Here is a 27,008-nt window from a genome sequence, read left to right on the forward strand (position 1 = left end):
ACGCTGGATCACTAAGCAACACTCCTGCGGATTCACGTTGGAGAAGATGGATGATTGTTGGCTCTTCCGTCATGCACTGCCCCTTCCCGAGAACAGAAAGAATAATTAACGACAGAAAAATTGAGAAAATCAAATGTGATTTCGAACGTCTTTGTGTTGGTATAAGCAGGTGACTATGCTTCTTGGACAAGAGCCAGGGAAACGTGTGCGCATCTGCAGTAACTTGTTAGAAGCTTCTGGTTCTGATATCAACAACGAGAGCAAAATCGACCCGGGAATTTCTAGCGAGCGTCTGAAGCTTGTACACCAATCCATGAATCCCTTAACTAGTGACCAATGATTGTTCAGCATTTTGAGCGCGCTGCTTTTTGCGCAGTTGGGTCAAACGCTGTGCCGCGCGTCGTCATGTAGCCCATGGTCGCGGGCGTAGGTTGTCATTCAACAACATTCCAAGATGATAACCAGCTCCAAGCACTCTTCAAACGTCTGGATGTTAACAAAGATGGGAAGATATCCACGTCCGACATCATCAGTGTGCTAGAAGAGTTACACGGTAGTAAAAGCCAGGAAATCTCTGCATTGGCAGAGGTAAGCCGCAATTCCTTATGTCCATCTCTTTAGAGTTTCTTAAGACGATGTGGTCTCAACAGTGGTGGGCTTCTGGACTACAAACATTTCGTGGATTACGTACGAGAACATGATAAACGACTGGTTATTGCCTTTGATCAGCTGGATAAGAATAAAAGTGGTAGGCATATCTCCACAAAACTGACCTTGCAGGCCAAATCACCGTGGATGACATCCGAGCAACCTTCGCGCAGTTTGACATGCCTTTGACCGCTGAGGAGGCTGAGCAGCTTTTGCGCCGTGTTGACCAAGCAGGAAATCTGAATATAGAATACGGAGAATGGCGGGAATTTCTACTTTTCCACCCAGCGGAAAATCTGCCGAACATCTTTGAATTCTGGCGGCACATAGCGGTAGGTCTTCTGTCGGTTCGTATTCTCCATGACGAAATTTTTCAATTTCGATTTTCCTTGATGGTGAGATTGGACACATCTAGATGAGTTCTGCCAGGTTATCTAAAAGGTCGAATGAAAAATTGCTTTCGTTAACATCCTTAAAGCAGTGAGGTCCCAGTGACAAAGAATGTATAGAGTTTGAAACTCCGTTGAGTTCATCGTGACGCGCGCGCATGATATGGTTAAAATGAACGGTTAAATGAGTTACATCTTTCAAGCATTCTGCTAGATGTCAGTAAGACTATCGAGCGTTTGCTCTAGTCGTTCCAAGTAGTGTTCCAGGCACCATGCTAAAGCCCATTTTGGTCTGAATTCGCCATTGGCTAACTTAGGGTGAACATTCCTGACATCAGAGCTTTTCACGTTGAACAACGCTCCTACCTCAAGCTTGTTTCCAAGCTAGACACAACCACTACCCAATGTGTAGACCCCTAACAGTTAGGATATCCTCGGAGTTTTCCACGTATAAAGCGTGAAAATGCTTCTCAGAGTCCATCAAAGCTGTCTTGGGTCTTTTGTTGTCTTTGTGTGGTACCAACGTAGGTCTGGGTTATTCCCTCTTGTTTTCGACGTACTGGTGAAAAAACACGAATTCACTCGCGCCAGCTAGAAATAAATACTAGCGAAAGCCTGAAACCCTTCATCTTCGCCCATGTTCTTGCAGGGGCGCATGTGCGGCGCTGGATTCTAATGATTGAAATTCGGAGATTGATTCACTTAAATTGCCTCCGGTTTCTCTTCCGCCTTCTCCTTCCTCCTACCTTTAGGCGAGATGGCCCAAGTGGTTAGAGCGCGAATTCATTGACCGGTTGGTCCGTAGTTTGAACCCGACTTCTGCCTCTCGGCAAATGCTCGGTTTGCGGGTGTACAAAGGTGTACGGCAGTGAAGCATCAGTGCCAACACTGCTGTTGCTGTCTTTGATGATGATTATGATGATGATGATGATGTGCAAAGGACCTGAAGAGTGGTAGCATACTCTTCGGTTTCATAGACGGTACAGACTTGAGTAACCAATTGATCGCTTCATGTTTTTTTTCGCCACCGGTCTGCATTGGTCGTTTTCCTTTAGAACAGTTAAACACTAGCATTTACTACTGGCGTATGGCTGCCAATGATGCTGTTACTCTGCCTCAAATCACTACTACGGCAACGAAAGTGTGGAGTCTATTAACAAGGATATGGACTTCCGACGCATTCTCTAGGGATCCTGGGAGGACCTGCTGACTAAGAAAGTGTTTGGTTGTGTTTTTAAGTGGAGGTCCCGTGCATTCGCCGATTTCTTGAATTTAAGGTTCGCATACCGCGTGCTTGTGAGTGTATTCCTTACCCATTTACAATCATCCGCCAAAGTAAGGTGTGGAGATTCCAGCTGAAGTGCCAGACCATTTACATATGAGGTGAAAAACAGAACCCCGAAAATAGACCCTTTGGAGATCCTGTCTTTCGGTAGCTCGGTTTTTATGACTCCCCACGACAGCTTTGAAAGTGTGGCCTATTAAGGAACTCATCTGTCTACCGTAAAGTACTCCCGTTGATATTTTGGTCCTCCAGCCTGATCAAGAAAAAACTTTGTCAAAGGTCTCGCCCTAAGAGTCACCCACGTTCTACACGTGCTTAGTTCACTTGTTCCGCCTCTGCGTGCAGTGCTTCAAACTTGAACCCACTGTACTGGTGGCCATTTTTTGGCGTACATCGGATGACCAAAATCCGAGCACCGCTTGGTCACTTGTCAAGTGTTGTTTTGGGGGGTGGTGGTTGGGTTTAGTTGTTATAACACCGCTGGAGGGTCCGTGGTTCGAACCCAGCCTTGGCATCTCGGCTTCTGTTTAGGCTTGCACAACCTAGCAGCTGGTCCGGATGACCTCCACCCGCACTTTTCAACGATGGGGACGAAGTCCCCGGTCAGCGCTTGTCTGATCTGTTTGCTTGCATTTGGGAAAATGATACAGTCCAAGGCAAGTGGGAAGGGTCGGTGCTGGCGCCTATTTTCAAAAAGGAGCTCGTAGTGAGGGTGCTAACCACGGGGGACCAACTTAACTTAACTCAACATGACTGTTGACGTCACTTGTGCTTCACCACCTTAGAGTGGCATGGCAGCTATGCACCAGAAGGGTGCTGCAACTGAGCATTCGTATCCAGCTGCAGGGGTCTCCGCATCACCAGAGGTGCGCAGAAGGGATGAGCAGCGGTACTTCCGTCTTGAATGAGTCTTTTTGACAGACAGCAGGCAGAATTTCACGTTCAAACAAGAGCGAATAGTTATCCCACTTCCTTCAGTGTCCGAATACTAGTGATAGTCAGGTAGGTCCGCTTCCGAGGTTTGTATTCGAATTGTTGAGGGTTGTCGAAAACGGACGCGCAGAGGCTACAGCTGAGCGTGATGCACGACAACCAATGTGGTCAGCTCTACTGGGACCTTCATTATGGTACACTGGGGTGTTTGGGGGTAGAAGAGGGAAAATTGAACGTTTAAGAAGAGGAGACTTCAGTAGTTGCATGTTTTCGCTTTTCCGCCCTGCTACGTGCAGTCACCCGTCTTATGGTTCAACTCGTGCTTGTGCGCTGGCTGGGACACTATCATGGAGCCCACACCTAGACGAGACTACGATTAGGATCCTCAACTAAAGCCTGACCACATTACTGCGGCTGGGTGCCCGCATACTACTATGGCAGTGTGCTTTTTTTTGAGGACAAGTTTCCATGCCTGCTTCGACCTCCAGATGGAAGACCAGAAGACTGTTTTTCAGTGCTGCATCCGTTGATCAACCTGGTGTGAGAAACTCAGTGAAATCCCGGCTCGTTCAGCTGTAACACTTTTGGTGCCTAACTGCCATTCCATCAGGAAGAAGCACGAGGGATGGGATACTGCCACGTTGGCCAAGCCTAGACAAGAGCGGCCTCGGTATTCTGTTTTTGTTTCACGGGGCCGTCAGATTACCCACGTTTGCAAAGTGCAGGATATAAATCGGACCAGGTGCCTTAGTGCCTTCAGGAAACAACATTTCACGATAATATTTTGTCCCAACGGTTCTGGTGTCAATGATCCATTCAGGTTCACTGGGTTCTTCCAGAGATTACTTTGAATAGGTTCAGTTGAATCGTTCTCTCACCCTAGAAGATGACTCCGCGGGCGTTCCACATCTCCTTTTTGGGCCAACTAATCGAATCTGATGAAATGGTGTGACTATCTACTTCGGCTATTCTTCGTCCTGGTCCTTCACAATCCGCCGCATTCTGCCGTTCTTCAGACTTGATTATCTGGTGTTTGCACGGTTCGCATGAGCCATCGTGGTTGCTAGTTTCTGGTATCAGTGAGATTTGCTGTTATCAGCGAAATCTGGCATTCATTTGATCAAACTTGACAGACAGCCTTAAAATCGAAGACAGCTTCTTTCACTCCAGTTTATCCCCCAACCACTCTTCATAATAAGCTCGGTTGTGCATCTCCAGTCGCCTTCTATTCAGGATAGCCCGTTGCTGTTGTCCTGTTCGTACTGGACACAGTCAATGTTCGACACAGCTGTAGAAGTCGCTTTGCATTATCTGTACGGTGCGCTTTGATTTCACGTCTACCACCCACATTTAGTCGTCCAGCTTTAGTGCATGCATCATCCTAGAGGATGACGATATCCGTCCTTCCTGCTGACCGAAGCAGTCTTGACAAATCTTGATAAAACTCATCCTTCTTAGCTTCAAAACCGAAGTCTGTCTGGATCTGTACCGGCCAAAACCAATGGCGTTGGCCGCGTCAATCTGCATTGGTATTAACTGTACCAAACAACCGTACGACAGAAGAGGACTGTCTATTGGGGTCCGGTTCTACGCACTTTCAGCCCCGAGGCGGATTCCAACTTCCACGCAATTTATACTGAGAGCTATTATATCAAGACCAGAATGAAATATGGAATATCTGAGCTTATCCTAAACGGTTTGTGATACATGATCTAATTGGAGTCTTTTATGTGTGTTTCGCAGACAACGTACATCGGTAGAAAGGGGAAGTAACTTTTCAGTAAGGACTGTCTGTTGCACAATTCAACAGAGTTCCAACATTGGAAGCCACGAGGTAGATCAGTTCTTCCGACTCTGGTGAAGGTTTATTCTGGTCTACCTCGTTGGAAGACAGAGACACAGTAGTGGCTAAGTGACAGCAATCTAAATGACCTATAGTTAAAAGGTAGGGAGAGCTGTAGGTGTAAGTCTGAGCCGTGAGCGCAGAGCTGTCAGGATGAATGGTACTTTCCGTTGTCGGACCTGATCAGGCCCATCAGATATTCGCGTCCCGACCAAATTTTAGGAAGAACTTGATCTACAAAGGTATTTGATAATCTTACACTAAACTGTTCCAGGATATCAATCTACGCTTGAAGGGACAAATTTACGACGGGTCGATCCACATGGTGCATTCTTATTGGTGTGAGAAATGGCCACTGCGCTTAGCATAGATGAAACGCCTGTTCGCATTCTATGATCCTTGTCTCCGGAGCATCTCGCGCGCCTGGAGACAAGTGTGCAATGCGGAAATACGGCGAAAAGTCTTGGTTCATCATATCACTGCTTAAGTGGAAGTCTTGATAAAACTGTACAGATTTCACCGGATTAGAAACATTTTGAAGGTGAAACCACAACTATAGCCAAGGCGAACCTTATTCAGCCTGTGATTTGAAGACCAACATGGAGACGAATTATGGAGCGTATCATTGTTATTGTCTCCAGCTGGATCGTCTGGTCTGCGTTACTGAGCGTTAACAATGACCCAGCACCGAGATTAGTGACAATGTCACCAAACGTTTCTGTTTCCGTAACTCTCTGTTGTCCGTTACCTTTGCGTTCCGTTGCGGTGTATTGCGTTCCCTGGCACGATAAGTTTTGCGCCTTGGGTGACAGCTTCCAGGGTAAGGTTTGTCAGCAGAGATTATCGAACGAACAAACTGTCTATATCTGACGTGGTTTTGTTTATTAGCGCCGGTGTTATACTGGAAGACGGCAGGTTACTCGTAGAACTGTGACCCTTGTTGATGACATCCTGCGTTCTGTCATGTTTGGCTCAGCTAACTAACGGCGTTTTTTGGGAACTTTGATTTCATGCAATTCGTATACCAGTGCCAAGTGGATTAATTGTGCGTCGTTAATTCGTTTAATTCCAAACTTTACCCACCAACAACCGATGTCCGAATATTAGGAGCCATGGTCACAGTATTTCGAAGGGGTTTACAATCTTATGTCTGACTGCGTAAACTTCATACTCGTTTCATGATTTTTTAAATGAAGTCCCCAAGCGTTTTGTGGTTTTAATTGACCGCAATTATTCGCACTGCTTTTCCTGCACTCTCTAGTGCCTTCAGAGCACAGCACAAGGCTGAAATTGCATAGGTATGTTACAAACATGTCAGCGTGGAAAGTCATGGAGCTTGTTAACTCTAGTTGTATGGTACCATTTCTTCTGTTTCTGTTGACTGTTAAATTGCACGGCCTCAGAATCACTTGTTGCGAACAAGTTTTTAAGAACTACTTTCGGACAGTCAGTATTTACTTCCTCCGGAATTTCGGGCACAGTTGTCTTTTATTCACTTTTCCTATCCCGTTTCAGTGTATTGATGTTGGTAGTGATGTGGCCGCTGGAATTCCGGAGGACTTCCCAACCACTGAAGTGTTGACCCCAGGAAAACAACTCCTACAACTCACCGCTGGTGCAATCGCTGGTGCGGTGTCTCGCACTTGCACGGCACCTATTGATCGCCTAAAACTGATGCGTCAAGTGTATGGCTACAAGCATAAGGGCAGTGGGTTTGTTGAAGACGTTTTTTGACGTGTCGTGTTCTTGAAAAAACAGACTTTTACGATATGCATGGTAACCTTTTCACTGCAGCTGAGCGCTAGCATTAGCTGGTATCATTGGTGCTAATGGTGTGCTAATTGTTGCAGTTGCCTCCTAGTTCCTAATTGTAACCGAATTCTTTTTGTTACATGGAAACGTGGAATTGACTCCGACGTGCAGCTTTCTCGGTGAGCAGATCGAGGTAAACTACGTTGAATTTCTCAAGTCTCACACAGTTATGTAGTCTTGCAACTGTGCCTGTGTCTTGCAGTAATGGTCTTCACTCTAAGATACCTCGCGTCTATAAAAGGTATATGAATATCGATTCACGCGGTCGGAAAAGATCGCTGGTAATAGGCTTTTCCAGCTTGTGCCCTCATCATTCACTGCTACTCGTAGACCCGTGGGCGACTAGGTTCAGTTTGCTCGTTTCCACATATTCTAGTTTGGTGACCAATTGTGAGGGTGGACAGCTGGATCAACACAAACCAGTCGCGTCTTCCTTTCATCCGTTTTGTTGGGTAATGATATCAGGGCTGCATTGGAAGAGGATGAATAACGTGATGGTACGAAGTGCTAGTATAAACAGCAAAGACCGCCGCGGTCTGAATGATTGCACTGGCAGTAGGGTGCATCGGAAGCGAGGATGTCTTTTGAATAAGTCAAAATAGAAACGTTCATTCACGAACTAATTTGCCTTTGATAGAAAGCTGGTGAATCCTGTGTATTCCGCGAATTGTGTGCAGTTTATTTTCAAATCGTACATAAGGCTGAGGAAAACTTGGGGACCACGCCTACCTGACAAACCCCAAGACTGGTGGGACAGGTCTTAAGCTCTCAAAGAGTCAGGAAATCTTATTTGTATTTTGAAGTTCGCAGCCTTGGAACTGCGGTTGCTGGCTCCTATCTGTCAGTGTGACATGAGTTAGAATGTAGTTAGTCCCCTTTCTCGGTGGAAAATATGGAATGACGCACTGCGGAATTCAGTTTTCGACGTGAGTTCAAAAGCACGTAAGAAATATCGGATAGAACTGGACCGTGCATGTATATTTCAGAATGTGAGGTGAAAGGTCCATTTGGTTCATATGACGGATGCGGATGGTGGAATTAGCGGTTCACAAAAAGTCTTGTGTCGTCCCCTTAACTAATTTGGTAATGTTTTGTCAGACTAAACATGAGGTTGACATTACTGTGATGACGATTAGATTGCCATTCCTTGACGACCGCAATAATCTCATCAGGTAGGCGGCCTTCCCGAATCCCAAGTACCTCTTCCGGTAAGTTTTTGTTTGGCAATTGAGTTTTGTATTGCTCTGTAGCTTCACGAGAATCTAATGGTGATTTCCCTCACCCGTGGGTTTCAATTTTACTTCCTCAAAAGTGCTAACAAACCGCTGATCCTAGGCGTTGGAGCGCTGGTGTCCTTGTATGGTGGATGTTGTTATGCTGACGGAAAGCCTCCGCGGAAGCAAATGCACGTCCTTCATCGGATAGCAAAACTTTTGGAAATCTTGAATGACTGAGCATGTTGCTTTATTCGCTGGGCTGGGGCAATACAATCAAATCTCGCAGCTCAGTGAACAATCCACGCTACCTGAGCTACTAACCTTCTCAATGTTGTTTTATAATGCTGGTCCGCGATGCGACATATGTCACGCAAAACACTCCGTAGGCGTTTGCTAGAACTAGGCAATGTCGGTCGCTGGTGAGTCCCACGAAGTCAACATGAAATCGTGACCGCGGGATTTTCGGCCTAATCTGTGAACACAGTTGTGTTTTTCCAAGGGTTTTGGAACACGTACATTTTCATTCAACCTAACTGCCAGCGAGTGCATTCGTATGAATAACTTTAGGATGCTCGACATTGGTTCGTTTAAGGCCTGAGTTTCCTAAAAAGGGTGTCAGTGTTCAAATGTAACTGAAGTTGGCTGTCGGCAAAAATTGGAGCATCTGATGGGAGGGCTTAGCAGTTCGAGACAGCCGGTCACGCACTGTTGGAGTAGTGACCCGAAACACTTGGGTTTCGGTAGTTACCACAATGTACTCCTAGTCTCATTGTTATGGATGCAACAACTATGTCTACCGGTTATCTGTTCTGAGAATCTTTTGGTTTTGAAAACCCCTAATCTTTAGCATCGTTGTATCGGTATGCAGTATGGAAATCATAGCTCAAGAAGAGGGTTGCTACACGTTGCAAGCAACTTGACATCTTGATATCCACACAAACACTATTCCGTTGGTTGTTGCTCGAACAAAATACTACCTCACCCTTATTGTTGCCGGCTATTGATTGTTTCTATTGTCTTCTATTTATGCTTTGATTTCTTGTCACACAGCATATCGTTACATGCTTCGCGAGGGCGGTCCTTTGTCGTTATGGCGTGGTAATGGAATCAATATCCTCAAGATTGCTCCAGAGACCGCGCTCAAATATGGCACATACGAACACTATAAGCGCCTGTTAACAAGCGCAGATACAAGTGGTGGCTGGTTCACAGATTTGTTTGATGGCCGGCCACTTTTAGCCAAGTTTGTCGCTGGTTCAATGGCTGGATTGACGGCACAGACAATAATTTACCCGTTAGAGGTGTGTGCTTTCTCTGCTTGTGATAGTAGATGGGATTTTCGTGTGTTATCGCTCCGTTTCCTTGAGTAATCCTACATACCTTACTGTTTTGACTACTCAACTTCATGTTCGTATCCTTTTTATCCAAAATGAGAGTCCTTTAGTAAGTAGTTCGTTCCACCGTTACGCCGTAGAGCAACAGTGCTTTCAAGTTTCTGTTGAGACTGTTGACAGGAAACTGTGGTAGGCTATTTTTTCCCGTTAGTTTGGGAACCGAAGCGAAATTAAGTAGTCTATTTCGGATAAGAGTGTAACAGTTCCCCGAACTGGACCGATTAACCCCCAATGTGGTCTAGTTTCCTATCAAGCTGTGTCATTTCGTCCTTTGTACCTTTTTCCCTAATACGGTTGAAATCAAAGCCACGTGTTTCCTCGCGGTAGTCGCGTGATTGCCATGGGCACTTCTTATTACTTTTTGGCTCACAGAGAAAGGGCAGATTTCGCAAGTAAACAAATCGACAGTCTTGAACTATGGCAGGTGCTTGGGCGGGCGTAGCAGTTGGACACGGGTACTCCCACTGTCGTCGTTATCACTGATGATGGTGACCGAATCACAAGAGCACACCCCGGAGCGACTGTTTCCCTGTGCTCGACCATTTCTTTTCCGCCACGCCTCGTGTAAACTCGAGGAAACTGAGGAGCTAAGGCAACAGAGTGTGCCTGAAAGGTCGGCGATTCAAATCCGCCTGTGGTTTTTTGATTCTTCCTTTCTAGGCTTGGATAGTTTGGCGGTTTTTCAGGCCTCATGTTTCCTATATCGGTTACATGATGGCTTTACACTGAACGGTTAGATTGGTAAACGATTCGGTTCGATTTATTTGTTTGTACCTTGTTTACTATCCTTTTACCGGGTGACAGTCGCCCGACGATCGTAGCATCGCGTTTCACGTTTAGTCCCATATTTGACAATAGTAACTGGTGCTAACTTGACTGAGGGAATCCGCCATCTCACTGGTTGCGACGTACGTTGTCAGTCCGTCTGCTCTGAGTGCGTTTATGACATGATGTTGGTGTGGTTGGCCCAGGTTTTATGGCAATCTCTTTCGATTAACTTCCGAATTTCGGATATAACTGTGCCTGAACTGCCTCCAGTTTGTTTTCTCCCTCAGCCCTCCTCAGTGTTTCATAAACTTCTCAATTGGACGAGGATTTACTGAATTTAACTCAATTTTCGCTTTGAAAGTCAAACATCTTGTCAGGCTGCATGAAGCATATTAGCCCTCTATGACTCTCGCAACGTCTAATCATAACGGGGCCTCTTTCGGGCTAGTAATTGGGACGGAATTCTGGGTTCAGTTGACGACCGTTTGTAAAAGTCTGCGTTTTGCCAACCGTGATTCGTGTTTTACTTATGGAAACCACACTGTCTCTTAGAGATACCGATGATGGCGCGCTAACGTGAGAAATACATTTTTAAACTTGGTTTTCCCGTTTAAAACGGCAACTCTCATCAGTTGAGTTCAACGTGAACGAACCTATAAGCACCCTTTGAGCACAAAACTGGCTTTATTCCGACAAGTGTTGTCATTCCACATTGGTCAGGCTAGTGAATGTCCTCTGGAGGGGTCTGGCTGAGGACGGTTGCCTTCAGGACCAATCAGTCCGAGCTCTGAACGATGTGTGATTGTTAAACCCACACGCGATATTACTACTGAACTTGGGTGAATGAGTGAACCAGGTGCTTCATATTTGCTGGAATGCAGAAGGTGAAGCACCACGGGCTCTAAAAAGGAACTCATTCTCTCCGTTTTGGTTTGTTTGCCCGTCACGGGGTTTTCCAATGCAGTAGGTACTGTTTGCCAGTTACATCTATCCAGCCCACCATCATGATGGTGGACTCAATCTCATCGGTGTGAGCTGAACGTCGAACCCAACAACTGAACTGTTGTTCAGTTTCGCCAAAATGTGTCTATAGATTTGAAATTGCGATTCATCAGTCAGCGTAAGACACACGAAATAGTTTGGCAACAATCGTGGGATTGTGATGCAAACCGTCCGATGCACTGCCCTTTCAAGGATTCGTGAACAAATCGTCACACCAATTTTCCTCCGTGTTTTACTCACTGGTGCGGGCCACTCCATATTCGATGGCAGCAATGCACGATAATTTCGGACCACTAGATATCGTAGTCTAAAGACAAAGATTACGAGATAGTACAGGAGTGTGTTAGCTCGAGGAAGGTGTGCTTTCATCTGTGAGAAAATCGGACCACTGTTGCAATCATGCAACTGCGCACACTTGTAAGTGTACATTACTCTAAATGTCGGTTGTCCTTACTCCCACACTTCACTTTCGGGGCTACACTTCAACCCGTGCCGGCTTTAGTCACGTGATTACCGCCTTAGTACGTGTGGCTGGCCACTCATGTGACCTTTTCTGTTACACCACGTGATGGATAACTTCCACTAACGCATGAGCGCTTATGTCACATGGTCCGCATTGGATAGAGGCAGAATAAATAAGCATTTAGCGATAGATTCCAGTCGAAAGTACTTGTTTGTCTGTGCGACTCTCTTCGGAAGATACTTTACCCAAATTACGAGACGCCTACAACCGGTGCCCAGAGATGATATATTCAACAAAAATAAAATAGATCACTTGTTAAACCAACGCACTAACGCATTGGCTCTTCACTAAGTTTTCATTGTTTCATAATGTCACGGGCGACACCTTCAATCTTTAGATCATCTCAATCAACACATTTGCTGGGAATAATGCATAGGAGCAAATATCAACATGTCAGTTTGTTCGAAAATTCGGCGAGAATTTCGAGGGCTAGAATTTTTTTCAGCAAAATATTCAACATTCTGCGACTAAGCTCTTCTCCCAGTATAACTACAAAGCGACTAACGTCGGTCACCTTTAAATTTGAAAGATGCTTACGGTTGTTGTTTCGAAAGAAAGTAACTTGGTGACCCGGTGTTGACGTCATTTACGGTTTCTTGCTTTTGAATAATTTTCAAGGGAGCCGTCATCCAAATCTGCTGTAAATTCCAATCTTAGTGCGAGCATATCGCAATCCGAAAGCGGTGTAGGCCATGAAAAGAAGCCACGGGATTGTCTACGAATCACCCTTAAACCAGCTGTCACCTAAGAATCAGCTTTGTCCAGGAACTACTAAGATTGTAGAGGCAGAAATGCCGTACCACTGAAGCTGCTTGGCAGCAGCTTGTGTACAGCCAACTGGTCCCTAGACGTATGCTTGGTGGCAAACAAGAATCACCAGAGCGACAAATAAGGCTTGTCGATTCAATGTGGTTGGGTCGTGTATCATGAATGCTCAGCCTCCGTGTACCAAATAAAGCATTGTTCATCTCCAATCCTTGCTGGCAAGACTCACTGGGGACAGGCAACGACTTGGCCGTGTGAAATGAAGGCAGGGTGGTGTAGGATTTGGGTCCATGGGTTGACACGGTCGTACTCTGTGGCGAACGTGCTCTCACTTCCGGACCGGATTACCTGGCTGGCTTTTTTATCGCTTAGAATTCGCAAAATGTGCTATTGAATTCCTACTCCGGCATGATACTCAAGTGTGTCTTCATGTTGACCGGATGTTTATTTGGTTGTCTTCCCTAGGCTTATTGAATAAAGTCGTTGCCCTTTCCTATTTCTTTCGACTTTATTAAGACTCTCAACACTACCCTCGTTTGGATGCCTGCGACACTTTCAATATCTTTTCAGCTTATCCTGATCCTTTTACCCAAACAAACCCACACATATGCACACTCCGCTTTTGTCACATCTTTCATGTTCCCCTCTCCCAACTGCACCACCTCCGTCTCCTGCTTGTGCATGCCATTCTTCCTTTATTTGCTCCCACCCCACTTTTGTGATCTAGGTCTTGAAAACACGGATGTGCTTGCGCAAAACCGGACAGTTTCGTTCCATCTGGCACTGTGCACACATCATTTACACACAGTATGGCGCACATGCCTTCTACCGTGGCTATCTTGTCAATGTGATCGGTATTATCCCCTATGCTGGCATTGAGTTGGCTTTGTATGAGGTGAGCATGTTCCCCACCCCTGTCCTTTGTAGCATTATTCATTCACGCTCTCATGTATGGTGATCTCATTTCCCAGGTCTGGTCCTCTTATTCCAGTTCCTTTGGCCTTGCACATCGTTTTTTTTTTCATTGGAGGCTCAACCAAACGTTAGTCAGGTCCGCTACATCTGGAGTCATGTTCTGAGGTCTTTTAAACGATTGGCAGTCAAACCACTCGTTACTCTAGTTCCAAAATCCGCGGATAGGGTATCGACTTTCTTCGGAATTATTGTTTTTAAGTCACAGGTATCATTCCTGAATTGATCCCCCAATAGCGAGGTCTGCTTCTCATCTTCATTTGATGTCCATAAACTACTTGACCTTTGCCCAACTTCATCTTAAGACCTGTAGGATATCTTTTTTATTTTCTGCTGGAGAAGAGCCCTGGGAACTGCATTCAGCAAGAACACTGCCACTCCAGCCCTGTTCGTTTTTGCCGTCGATTGGACTGTGCACCAAACACTTCTCAACTACCTTGAAGTTCGTCCGAGCTGTCTGTATCATGGGAGGACGATTGGGGCCCTCGAACAAAGGCTTTGCCTCAAAATCTTGACCTCAAAAGGCGGTTGCTTAAATTGCATTACCATTCTTAGAGAGCAAGTCGACGCACATGTTCCAACCCTCAACCTGAACGGCCTGGAGCTCATACTTCCGAATCGCTTGCTTTGGGTTAGCTGGCGACATAATTTTGTTTAGAAACAACGAAAGAAGCTTACAATCGCAACTCCACCGCATTGGTCAATCTGCCATCCAATTTATGTTAGAAAGTAATGGTACTTTTCCTCATCACACAAAAGCCTGGTTTATCAGTAATTGACAGTGCTCCATTTCAAGGGTCATGTTTTTGAAGGGGTCAACCGTCGAACGATCACCTCTTAACAACCAAATACTGCATTGTGTTGATATGAAACCAGCCCAAACACTAGGACCTGAGTGCAGTAGTCTGTTGTTTGTCTGCTTCTCCTCCGCCATCCGTCTCATCGTCAAAGCCGGCTTATCCACATACCAGGGATGGTCACCTTAGAGTTGGGTAGCTAACGGCCCAACGCCCACTTCTGGGTCAACTGCCCACTGTGAAGTATAATAACGGATTTCAGAATAAAGTAAGGCATTCTCATCCACTTTCCTAATTTTCCGCTACGAATGAAATCGGTCGGCAGCTGAAGGCTAGGGCTTTTGTCGGAAACTCGAGTCCGAAGCACCTTATCAGATTACTGTAGAGCTAGTTATCGCTGGGAGCTTCTTTGCCGAACGTGGCATGCCATCGCTTCTCCACCATAGTTTCTGTCTCCCTCATCCTGTTCCTAATAAAACCCCCAGTGGTACTCCACCTACAGCAATTACAAGGTCATCACACCGGCTGAAGAGGCGATCGGAATAAAGTGTACCTAGACCAATCACAGCTTGAAGGTGGCACAATTTTGGGGGGCGATGATTCTTCAGTGCATCCAAGCCGTGTTACGACAGGGATCAGTTTGTACGTCCGCTCAACCTCCCATCGCAACGGTGGAGCGGCTTCTTTCCAGGTTTGGCTCCCAGACGCCATCCTTCTTCAAAACTAATTTTCATTTAGACATTACCGGACGATGAACAAAATTCCTTCCATAAAACGACCAAATACCCGTCAGAACAAACTGACTGGTAGTTGCGAAACAAGGAATTCCAGAGTTCTAGATAACCCAGAGGTTGGGGATCGAACTTACCGCAAGGTCCGTGGTTCAAACACAACCTCAGCATCTCCACTGATCCTGTCTAGACTTGGACTAGCTGGCAGTATCTCAGCCTCCACGCTCCCCTCAGTCGGCATGGCAACACGGCTCCAAAATGGTGTTAAGCTGACTGATTATTATCATTACTATTGTTATTATTATAGGAGAACTAAATACAACCACATTCGAATACTGATAATTAGTAAATTTAAAGTGCTATATACTAAGGCTGCCATTCGATACGCACTAGTGACTATGTTTTGTGGAGATTTTATCCTGTCTATGGAGCCAATCTATGCTGAAGAGCCGAGAAGCACTGTACAGCTGATTCATCCCTATTGGGAGTCAGCAGGAGTGCGAATCTCACGAAACTCCAGAGAGTTTCGAATCCACGACTTCCTGGCTAGTAGTTTGAACACTGTTATCTACTCTTTGATAATATATCAGTCAGGCTCGTTAGTTTACCGAGATGTATAAGGCAGACAACTTCCAGGAAGTTATGCTGCAAACGAGTGGAATTCAGCTGAACCAGAATGTAAAAAGAGCTAACAGTCTGAAACAAGGTTTCAGACAAATCGTTAGCAAAGCTGATTGGTTCGTTTAGAGGTATTCCTCTTGACAAAAACAACCATTCGGCCACGAGCGGCTGGTCAGCAGTATGGTGTACTCGCACTTAGACAGCCTATAGCGCCGCTCGTCAGTCACTCACGGGATCCACATCACGTGGTCACACGTGTTGACTGGCTCCTCGAGCAACGTGCAGCCATCAGGGCTCCAATATCAGAAACTTGATATTCAGCTATTCTGTTTCTGAACATGTTACATGCCTAACAAAATGATGTGCATATTTACGATGCCTCATGGTTTTACAGTACCACGCTAGATTTATGAGGTTTCCTCACGTGAGAAGTATGTATAAATCGTAGCAGTTTTTTACTACGTCCCAGAGACACCATGCTTGACTGAATCCGATCAAAACTTGCTTCTCGTGGCTGAGTCCACCACCGTCAGAGGGTCCACATTGGCCTACCGGTTTTGCAAGGGAAGAACATAGTCCCGGTGGTTAGCTCGGAAGGCAAGCAGCATTCCCGTGTGTTGCGAAAGACCCCTATGGAATTTCACACTCTGACGTTTTCTCCCTGTCGGATGTAGTAACCACTGCTTGCCAGTATTGGCATCTGTATGTTTATGTACTTTTTCGCCCGTCAACAACAATTACAACAATTACGAACACTAGCAAAAGGACGTTGATGATAATCCGGAGGAAGCAAGAAGCACGAGGGCTTGGATAGTGCCAGGTTCCCCCGACCTAGACAGGGGAAGTCAAGAGGCAGAGGTTGGGTTCGAACCACAGACCTTCCGGTCAGCAAATTCGCGCTCTAACCACTTGAGCCATCTCGCCCCCCTCCCATGTGTTTGTCAGCCCCGGGTGGGTGTCTGTCGGTTAAATGAGGACCGGCACAATAGAAAATCTCTTAGGGGGAATAAAATTGTGACTTTGACGCGCGTCGCCAGTCTGTGATTTCTTCATTTTACTAACCAACGATCAGCTCGCACCATTTACGCGGCAGATCATGGGTTCACAGTTTGCCATCCGTATTTCCGGACATGGCATTCTGATGAGTCTCTTGATAGGCAGCAAGTTCACGCTCAGTGTTGAATAAACATTAATGCGTTTCTGTATTTGCGGTCAGTCCGCGTATGGTAAGCTCGCCACAAGGTTCTATACCGCTAAAAGACCTGTCCTTTGCGTACTAATTTCTTTCCGGTCTTTTTCCGGGTATGCTGGCCTCCCGAAAATCTAAGGCAATGAATCACTATAGTAGCGAACGAAAACTAACCATAGTGACTCACATGGGTGTGGTGTACGAGCGATGCGGGTGCCCTGTTCATACGAAACGTGCATTTTTGAGTCGGAGTGTATTTTTTCGCAAAGTAGTACAAGTCTGAGTTTTTATCCCTATTGGGGTCGAATTTCTGTGTTGGGCGTGCTTTAAATGACTGTCGGGTGATTTTTGAATTCCAGTTCTTTCATAGCATGGTTTAGTTTAGTTTAGTTTAGTTTAGTTTAGTTTAGTTTAGTTTAGTTGTCCAAGCTGAGTTTGTTTCCCTAATGAAGGAAAGGATGGGCAATAAAAAATCCGTTCTGTTCTCCAAGCTGAGTTTGTTTCCCTAATGAAGGATGTTCTGGGCAATAAAAAATCCGTTCTGTTCGCCTCACGATCTTATTCGCTTGGATCGATCCACACAAAGCTCAACGTATGACGTGTTTTTATAGCAATCGATTAGTTAGCCATTGGACATCTCTATATTTTGTTTGACGAGGAACTCGGGGAACTGCGTCTGGCCTTACTTTCGCATGTGAATAAATAAATAGTAAAAGCGTTCAGCTGTCATGCCACTCGAATGAAGCAACAGGGTCGAGATACTACAGTTTACTCAGTCTTAGACATGGGCAGTCGAGATGCAGAGATTGAGTTCGAACCACAGACCCTCCGGTCTGCGCACTAACCACCGAGTTATCTCGGATCCTTTCGGATACCCACACGAACTCAGCCGTACCAATGAGTCTTAGACACAGTCGAGATGCAGAGATTGAGTTCGAACCACAGACCCTCCGGTCTGCGCACTAACCACCGAGTTATCTCGGATCCTTTCGGATACCCACACGAACTCAGCCGTACCAATGAACAACATACAATAACAGATCATCCAACAGAGCGATATACGAGTAGAAATCGTCAAACTCATGATACCATCTTATTAATTTGAACTTATAAATGCAGAGAAAAAGTAAAATAGTCAGACTATGCTAATTTCCACTTTGTTTTGATGGCGGAAGTGAGAAAAAGTGTTGACCTTCCACTGGTTTATTCTGCAAGTAGCACACCTGAGCTGCACAAATTGCACAACACTATTTTATTTTTGCGCGACCCATTTGGGTTCTAGTACAGTTAACTAGCAATTTGAATCTTCATATTACGCCCTCGTTGCCTAAGTTTCCGGTCCAACACGTGTTCAACCTAGTTATTAAGACCTATGCTGGGAAGATGGCTCGGTTGTTAGAGCGCGAATATACAGACCGCAAGGTCCGTGGTTCGAACCTCACCTCTGCATCTCGACTTCCCCTGTCTAGGCAACCTGGCAGTATCCCAGCTATCGTTCTTCTTTCGGGTGGCATGGTAGCTAGGCCCGGAAAGGATGCTTCAGTTGAAGGCTTTTTGGAGACCTCTTCATGTTTGATTGCGCACTCATGCACCGTAGATTTTTCAGCCCACCGGAGTCTTACAATGGGATACTGACTCTAGAAGGGATCCAAATCACAACACCCGAATGCTGATTAATGTTCTCATCACGTTTGGCCCCACAAGGAAAGGGATTTATGCACCACCGTTTTATCATTCGATCTTCGGAAAACTCGGTGAATTGAGCTCAGCTTCGTTGTCCCAAGTCCATTCGCCTTCTTCCGTTGAATAGGAATTCCGCCGAATACTTGGGAAATTGGTAATGAAGTTCTTAAAGCTATTCTTCGCCTTGTTGCCAGTTTCCACAGCCAATTTGATATGTGAACAATATAAATTACGGTCATTTGAATATGGTTAATCGGATTGTAAGAATTGGTTGGACGGATATTGACAACTCAACTTAGGGACTAATTTGAACGAACGGTTTTGTCAAGCGATACAACAGCAGTGGATCGAACAAAGCGGTGTTTGGGTGCACAACTAGAGTCATTAATTGGGTTGGGAGCTAATTTATGGTGGGTTCAGGAGACTGACTCGCAGCAGGCGATATTTCATCTCACCCGTGCCTTCCTAGGGTTTCATTGCAGCTGTGTCTCTAAAGGGCCTGACTTACTTTAAGGGCCTCGTTGTCATACATTGTTTCCAAAAAACACCGACCCTCGCTCCTCAAATGACCAATGATCACTCTCAATTTTTGTAACCTAGTACATTGACGTTTTTCCTTTCAACACCATCCATAACACAGAGGGTGCGCTGTTTTAGTTCTACTACACTCATTCCGCCCTTTCTGCACAAGTGCATTTCCCCATATGAGAGCCTGTCTTTCTTTGGATTGTGGAAAGTCCTTGCCCGTAAACAAGCCAAACGCTAATGGGGTATTCAAATTCCACTACATTATTTTGACTAAGTTGTGTGTGTTCCTAACTAACCTCAATCGTCGCTTGAGCTTCGGTTCACTTCATGAATACGAGTTCATAAACAAATATGTGATCAAATTCCTCAACTACCATCATATGACTGTTAACGTGGGTGGGGTTTTTCTTACTTATGCTACCTTCCTCACCCTGTGGTTTCGCCTTTATCATTTACAGCGCTGCAAATCAGCCTATATACAACGCTTTATGACTTCCGACGATTCCAGGTACGTGTTTTGTCGTTTCCTATTTCACCGAGATTGATTGTGATGTTACTTTCTGCTTTTTGCAATCCATCCAGTTCAAAAGCCTATCTGTTTGTGAGGTGCATCCTTTGTTTATTCCAGAGAATGTGGCAAACTCTTCTCAGGCAGTTGACCCTGGTTTAGCTGCGTATCGGTGACAGTGGGATTCCGAGCGCATTTGTTTTTTTTAGAAGAAAGAGATAATTGTATTGCATTCCTTACCAACGAACGTCCTTTGTTTATTCCAGAGAATGTGGCAAGCTCTTCTCAGGCAGTTGACCCTGGTTTAGCTGCGTATCGGTGACAGTGGGATTCCGAGCGCATTTGTTTTTTTTTAGGAAGAAAGAGTAATTGTATTGCATTCCTTACCAACGAACGACTCGGCGTTCTTCTCCTGCCATGTCGTTCAGTTGTTTTTTTTTGGGGGGGGGGATTTGGCGTGGAGTTCAGTGAACTAGAGGGAGAGATTTCGCCGAAAGGGAGCCATTCCCCTGAATGGCCCATAACAGCGCACTGCAAAAAGGGACCGCTTCCTACAGTAGGATTAGAGTTGGATTGAACCCCAAAAAAACAAGTTTTCAGGCGCTTGCCTTTGTGTAGGATCTTTTGAGACAGTTGTTTAAGTATTGTGCTGGTATTGCATTGTATTGCTGATATTTCGTATGATCTGTTGGTCCTCAACTCGAGACAGGATTGAAGAGGTGGTGAACACTACCCGAAATGCTAGATCACGGATTGCGAATCTCACGTTTCATTCAGCGGAATTGGGTGTTTAGATAAATGCCCTGATTTTCCGGTGCTCCATGGAACTTGAGCTGTCCGTTAGTGGCATTTCTGTACAGCCGATCGACTCAATCGTCCACCTTTTATGGCACCTAGGTTATTGAACTCCTTTCGGTATCACTATACGCTCCCGGCGTAACGTGGACTATCAAAATTACCTATACGAGGTACCCCTCCAGCTGACCGTCTGAGTCATCTTTGTTAGTTTTGGAGTTACGAACGTCACCTAAACGTAATTTTTTCCACACCTATAACTTCGATTAGTTGTTCCCAAATCCCCTAGGAACTACGCATGAGCGATGCCCTCTCGGTTGACCGCGGTTGAAAATTTGCGCCATGATGTCAGTCCGCAGTCAGGCAGTCGATATCAGCTTTGCACGTGACCTGTATATGTTTTATTGTTATCTGAACGCTTCTCCAGCGCTTTAGTACACTTGATTACTGCTCGTCCCTTTAGCACTTTCGAACTTAAAATGTTAGTCGTTCACTGATCTGGCGAAATGCACTCTTGCGAGTTTGGTGTTGACATTACAAATATACATGTATCGTGATATCCTGCTCGTCCTTTAGCACTTTCGAACTTAAAATGTTAGTCGTTCACTGATCTGGCGAAATGCACTCTTGCGAGTTTGGTGTTGACATTACCAAAATACATGTATCGTGATATCTCGAATATCGTAGCGACTGAAGCATGAGGCGGCCTGGTGCAGCACATTCAGTTGCCTGAAAACATCACAAACGAAAGATTCAGCTGGGTTCCAGGTGAGTCTCTCGAAAAAACAAATTAGTTTGCAAATGAGTATTTCACTAATTTCGCGCAATGTCGTTTCAAGTAGGACATAAGGTTGACGGAAACTCGAGAACTGTGCCTACCTGATGAGCCCCAAGAAGGGCGAAACCGGTCATGGGCTGTCGAGGAGTTTTCAGCAACCTTATGAGTAGTGCATAACAAAGATACTCTCCCGTTTGGTGATTGTTTTCGGCAACTTTACTCCCAGAAAATATGGTCCAACATCTCGGTGGTCATACTGTGACTAGGCCTTTGTGATGTCTATTCAAAGTGGAAGAATATAGTAAGCAAGAATCTTAGTTGGGCTTCCGTCGGGTTTCCCATGAACACTAACGTAATTTGCACACGAGTGTATTTCGCCACTTGCATTCAGTCTGCTGATGGATGACTTCAGCAAGGACGGAACCGATAGTGACTTGTCGAGTGACATGGCAACTTTCCTGGTAATCCTCGAATCAAAGATGTATCTTTCTATTCCAACTGAAGAACAGTTTGATCTGATTAGTAGCAGAGCAGCAATTGTCATTATAGTTGGATTCAATTTGCTGGTCCGTAGTGTTGCCCGCTTGGTGGTTTTGCCGTAAATTCAGGTACTGTTGGACTGAAACTCTTTCTATTGTTGTGGTTGCTTTATTCCTCTTGACGTTTCTTCCGCATTCACAGCTGCTCTTCGGCCCAAAAACTCCACCCTCCCACCTATGTTGTCCCTATATTCGCCGCTGTATCCTCGGTTTGTGCGATTGTGGCCACCTATCCTGCGTCCCTGGTCCGCGCCAAGCTGCAAGCCACCTACTGGAGCTACAGTACACAGCAGAAAATCACCGCCATCAACTTGATTAGAACAATCTGGAGAGATGATGGAATCTCCGGTCTTTACCGCGGCATGCTGACTAACTTGACCAAAGTCATACCCGCCGTGGGTATTAGTCTCGCCACATACGAGGCCCTTCGGCGCGAATTCAATCTTGGTCCATTGGGATCTGGGTGACCGCGTTCCCGCCCCCCCCCCCTACCCGCGCCCACATACAGTGAAATCCATCAAATCGGCTCATCTTTTTGTGACCATACTTCCGATATCTGACCTATTTTCCTATTCATTAGCTTCGGTCGTGCCTTGCACGGCCGTTCTATTTTTATAAAACAGCTCTGTACAGCACACGAGCACGTAGCTCGGTTAGTAGTGAGGGTGAAATACCCTCTCATCATACACTTAATTTCTATCGTTATTGTTGTACTTGTTATGGATTTTTCTAACCTTGTTTCTCCTCACACGGGCGAATGAATGGAAACCCGGTACTGTCTAGTCCCTATCAATTCCTCACCACTCCCTATCGTCTTGTAACTGTACTGCCTACTATAAAATCCACACTCGTGTTTCTTTGCGTCAAAACCCATACTGCCCTTTAAAAATTTCGAGTTTATCATCACTTGTGTTTCATGGTCATGACCGACTTAGCATGTTGATATAACCTACCCCTCCGTGTCTCTCAGCTGGTTAAACTGGTGTACATTTTCAACCATATTCACTTATCCATCACTTGTGTTCAGCGGCGCCAACCTCCGATTTCACGGTCCACCACGCATACGTGCTTTACTTTTCTATAAGAGAGCTGATAGTGTTATCTAATCGTTGTGTTTTCCATCATCGCCTGGCGATAATCTTGGTAAGCGCTGAACGATCTAACCCTCTGCTTATCTGGATCACATCAGATGGCTGGTTCGGCGCACTATCATTTTTTCTACTGGGCTCCAGCGAAACTAAGGGAAACCACGATCCGCTCAGCAGTTTTTGTACTGTAACCTTTCAAGAAAGATGGTTCACTTGAAAAGTTTGTTACAGTCTTCTTAACGGAGGAACTTTCAATGCACAAGCGTCACTTGTTGCCTGGAATCTGGGTAGAGTTCGGCTCAAACTCCGTGCTTGTGAGCCATCCTGTAGATGTGGTAGATCAATCCCTTTGCCTAGATCGTCGTATAGGTACCGGTGTACTGACGGAGCGGGTCCACCTCTATAGTCAGGTATGTTAGGGCATCATTGGCAGCATGACATCAGTGTTCACCACTGCCGCACCTTCTGCCAAGTTTCGCCACTTACTGTACCTGCTGACCGATTTATGCATCAGAGGGGCACAGATTTAAGAAAATTTCGGATGTTTCCGAAGCCCTCCTCAGGTGTGTTGTGAATATGTCGTGTTCGTCGTACCGGGGTGGGCCAGAAAGTGGGAGCTCTCATGATGGGTGACTCCCGTTTGGTGATTGTTTTCGGCAACTTTACTCCCAGAAAATATGGTCCAACATCTCGGTGGTCATACTGTGACTAGGCCTTTGTGATGTCTATTCAAAGTGGAAGAATATAGTAAGCAAGAATCTTAGTTGGGCTTCCGTCGGGTTTCCCATGAACACTAACGTAATTTGCACACGAGTGTATTTCGCCACTTGCATTCAGTCTGCTGATGGATGACTTCAGTAAGGACGGAACCGGTAGTGACTTGTCGAGTGACATGGCAACTTTCCTGGTAATCCTCGAATCAAAGATGTATCTTTCTATTCCAACTGAAGAACAGTTTGATCTGATTAGTAGCAGAGCAGCAATTGTCATTATAGTTGGATTCAATTTGCTGGTCCGTAGTGTTGCCCGCTTGGTGGTTTTGCCGTAAATTCAGGTACTGTTGGACTGAAACTCTTTCTATTGTTGTGGTTGCTTTATTCCTCTTGACGTTTCTTCCGCATTCACAGCTGCTCTTCGGCCCAAAAACTCCACCCTCCCACCTATGTTGTCCCTATATTCGCCGCTGTATCCTCGGTTTGTGCGATTGTGGCCACCTATCCTGCGTCCCTGGTCCGCGCCAAGCTGCAAGCCACCTACTGGAGCTACAGTACACAGCAGAAAATCACCGCCATCAACTTGATTAGAACAATCTGGAGAGATGATGGAATCTCCGGTCTTTACCGCGGCATGCTGACTAACTTGACCAAAGTCATACCCGCCGTGGGTATTAGTCTCGCCACATACGAGGCCCTTCGGCGCGAATTCAATCTTGGTCCATTGGGATCTGGGTGACCGCGTTCCCGCCCCCCCCCCTTACCCGCGCCCACATACAGTGAAATCCATCAAATCGGCTCATCTTTTTGTGACCATACTTCCGATATCTGACCTATTTTCCTATTCATTAGCTTCGGTCGTGCCTTGCACGGCCGTTCTATTTTTATAAAACAGCTCTGTACAGCACACGAGCACGTAGCTCGGTTAGTAGTGAGGGTGAAATGCCCTCTCATCATACACTTAATTTCTATCGTTATTGTTGTACTTGTTATGGATTTTTCTAACCTTGTTTCTCCTCACACGGGCGAATGAATGGAAACCCGGTACTGTCTAGTCCCTATCAATTCCTCACCACTCCCTATCGTCTTGTAACTGTACTGCCTACTATAAAATCCACACTCGTGTTTCTTTGCGTCAAAACCCATATTGCCCTTTAAAAATTTCGAGTTTATCATCACTTGTGTTTCATGGTCATGACCGACTTGGCATGTTGATATAACGTACCCCTCCGTGTCTCTCAGCTGGTTAAACTGGTGTACATTTTCAACCATATTCACTTATCCATCACTTGTGTTCAGCGGCGCCAACCTCCGATTTCACGGTCCACCACGCATACGTGCTTTACTTTTCTATAAGAGAGCTGATAGTGTTATCTAATCGTTGTGTTTTCCATCATCGCCTGGCGATAATCTTGGTAAGCGCTGAACGATCTAACCCTCTGCTTATCTGGATCACATCAGATGGCTGGTTCGGCGCACTATCATTTTTTCTACTGGGCTCCAGCGAAACTAAGGGAAACCACGATCCGCTCAGCAGTTTTTGTACTGTAACCTTTCAAGAAAGATGGTTCACTTGAAAAGTTTGTTACAGTCTTCTTAACGGAGGAACTTTCAATGCACAAGCGTCACTTGTTGCCTGGAATCTGGGTAGAATTCGGCTCAAACCCCGTGCTTGTGAGCCATCCTGTAGATGTGGTAGATCAATCCCTTTGCCTAGATCGTCTTATAAGTACCGGTGTACTGACGGAGCGGGTCCACCTTTCTAGTCAGGTATGTTAGGGCATCATTGGCAGCATGACATCAGTGTTCACCACTGCCGCACCTTCTGCCAAGTTTCGCCACTTACTGTACCTGCTGACCGATTTATGCATCAGAGGGGCACAGATTTAAGAAAATTTCGGATGTTTCCGAAGCCCTCCTCAGGTGTGTTGTGAATATGGCGTGTTCGTCGTACCGGGGTGGGCCAGAAAGTGGGAGCTCTCATGATGGGTGATATAACCACGTCTCGTGGACTTTGCTTTTTGGATCATAAATCAGGTGCTCGTCTGCCTCGCCGGGCTATTTTTTTTCGATCACTGCCCAGAATAGAGACACTCCATGAACCGCCAATGAAGTTTGAAAACTAGGCTTAGTACTCCCAGATGGGTTGAAAATACCCCCTCTGAGTGGCGACTCTAGATTCGACACCGGTGACTAATGACGCTGACGTGCGCTTTATTTCACCGCCGCCTCCAGTTCAAGGAAGTGTCTCAACTCTACATCACTCAACCCGTTAAACCTCCTCTTGTTCTCGGTGGACGAAACTGTTCAGTTCATTTCAGTTATTCGGCTAACAATCAGGTCCGACGGCTATTTCGGTCCCAGTTGTTTGGCGATTGAAGACAAGACTGCCATGCATTGGAGGTGGTAAACTCAGGGACGCGTAATAGGTCCGCTTAATTGGGGATTGAGGCAACTACGCACTGAAGGCGACAGTTTTGATGCCATTGACCGCGGGAATTGGCCATATATCGTCTGTCATTGGCGCGTCACGTGTCTGGATGTGCATCCATAGAGGCGACAGTTGTCGGCCGTGCTGAGTTTATTGGTTGGGTCGTTGGCTGTCCACCTTTCGGTCGTTTCCATTCTGCAAAGCCTGTGGAGTGTGATCAGCTCGTCTGTCCTAGAAGATATTTCTCCTCATCATCATCAAACCTGGGAAACGGGTCAGACACGGGTTGTCAAATGCGGAAGATTTGTACTGTCGTAGCCTCCCCAGCTCGAGCAACGATCTTGCCCGCCGGCAGTTGACTTCTGTCGGATACAGGCAGCATTGGGAATAAAGTTGTGAGGAAGTTTGGACGACGGTGACCTTGTCTGACACCGCTGGGCGTTGTGAGCTTAGGTGAAAACCCACCATGAAATTCTGCGCCTCCAGAGTGGCGTTGGGCATCGTCTTCATTAGAGACATGAATTTATCCTGGACATCTTTAACTGCCGAGTCTGAAACAGCTTTCCGAACAATTAGAGCCATTCGAACGCAGCCTAACAGTAGAGGTAGCTAGCCAAGTAGCAGTTGCTTGCCACGGAAAGTCGAACTAAGTTTACGTTGTCTGGTTATCTCATAGTGCGTGACCCCTTAGGATAATTCCTATTATTTTGTCTTCGAGTTGCATTTCTGGACTCGTCAGTCACCTCAATTGATGTGCACTTTCTCCTTAAATGAGGGCGAGATGGTCCAAGTGGTTAGAGGGCGAATTTACTGACCAGAAGGTCCATGGTTCGAACCCAACCTCCGGCTCTTCACTTCCCTTGTTTAGGCTTGGTCAACCTGGCAGTATGCTAGCCCTCGTGCTTCCTTCGGGTGGCATGGCAGCTAGGCACCGGAAGGTTACTACAGCTGAACGTTTCTCTAATGAAAGAGGACCGACAATACGAAAAATGCGTGGTCTGCTGTGTGAGGTTACCTCCTTGATTTATCAGCATACTGGAAAGATTAGTTTCTCTT

At 45.9% G+C, this 27,008-nt stretch overlaps 1 protein-coding gene across 1 annotated transcript; it reads left to right on the top strand.

The window, feature by feature from the left end:
- Window positions 1–414: 414 nt before the first annotated feature.
- Window positions 415–25,085, top strand: T265_01082 (hypothetical protein; the record flags this gene model as incomplete). Its single annotated transcript, XM_009165025.1, has 9 exons — window positions 415–588; window positions 622–748; window positions 781–980; window positions 6,614–6,806; window positions 9,178–9,428; window positions 13,307–13,474; window positions 19,559–19,608; window positions 21,863–22,183; window positions 23,936–25,085. The coding sequence occupies 9 exons, from the start codon at window positions 415–417 to the stop codon at window positions 24,258–24,260; spliced, it is 1,809 nt and encodes a 602-aa protein (XP_009163289.1).
- Between the last annotated feature and the right edge of the window lie 1,923 nt (window positions 25,086–27,008).

Source organism: Opisthorchis viverrini (genome assembly GCF_000715545.1).
Source record: "Opisthorchis viverrini unplaced genomic scaffold opera_v5_11, whole genome shotgun sequence".
NCBI classification, from domain to species: Eukaryota; Metazoa; Platyhelminthes; class Trematoda; order Opisthorchiida; family Opisthorchiidae; genus Opisthorchis; species Opisthorchis viverrini.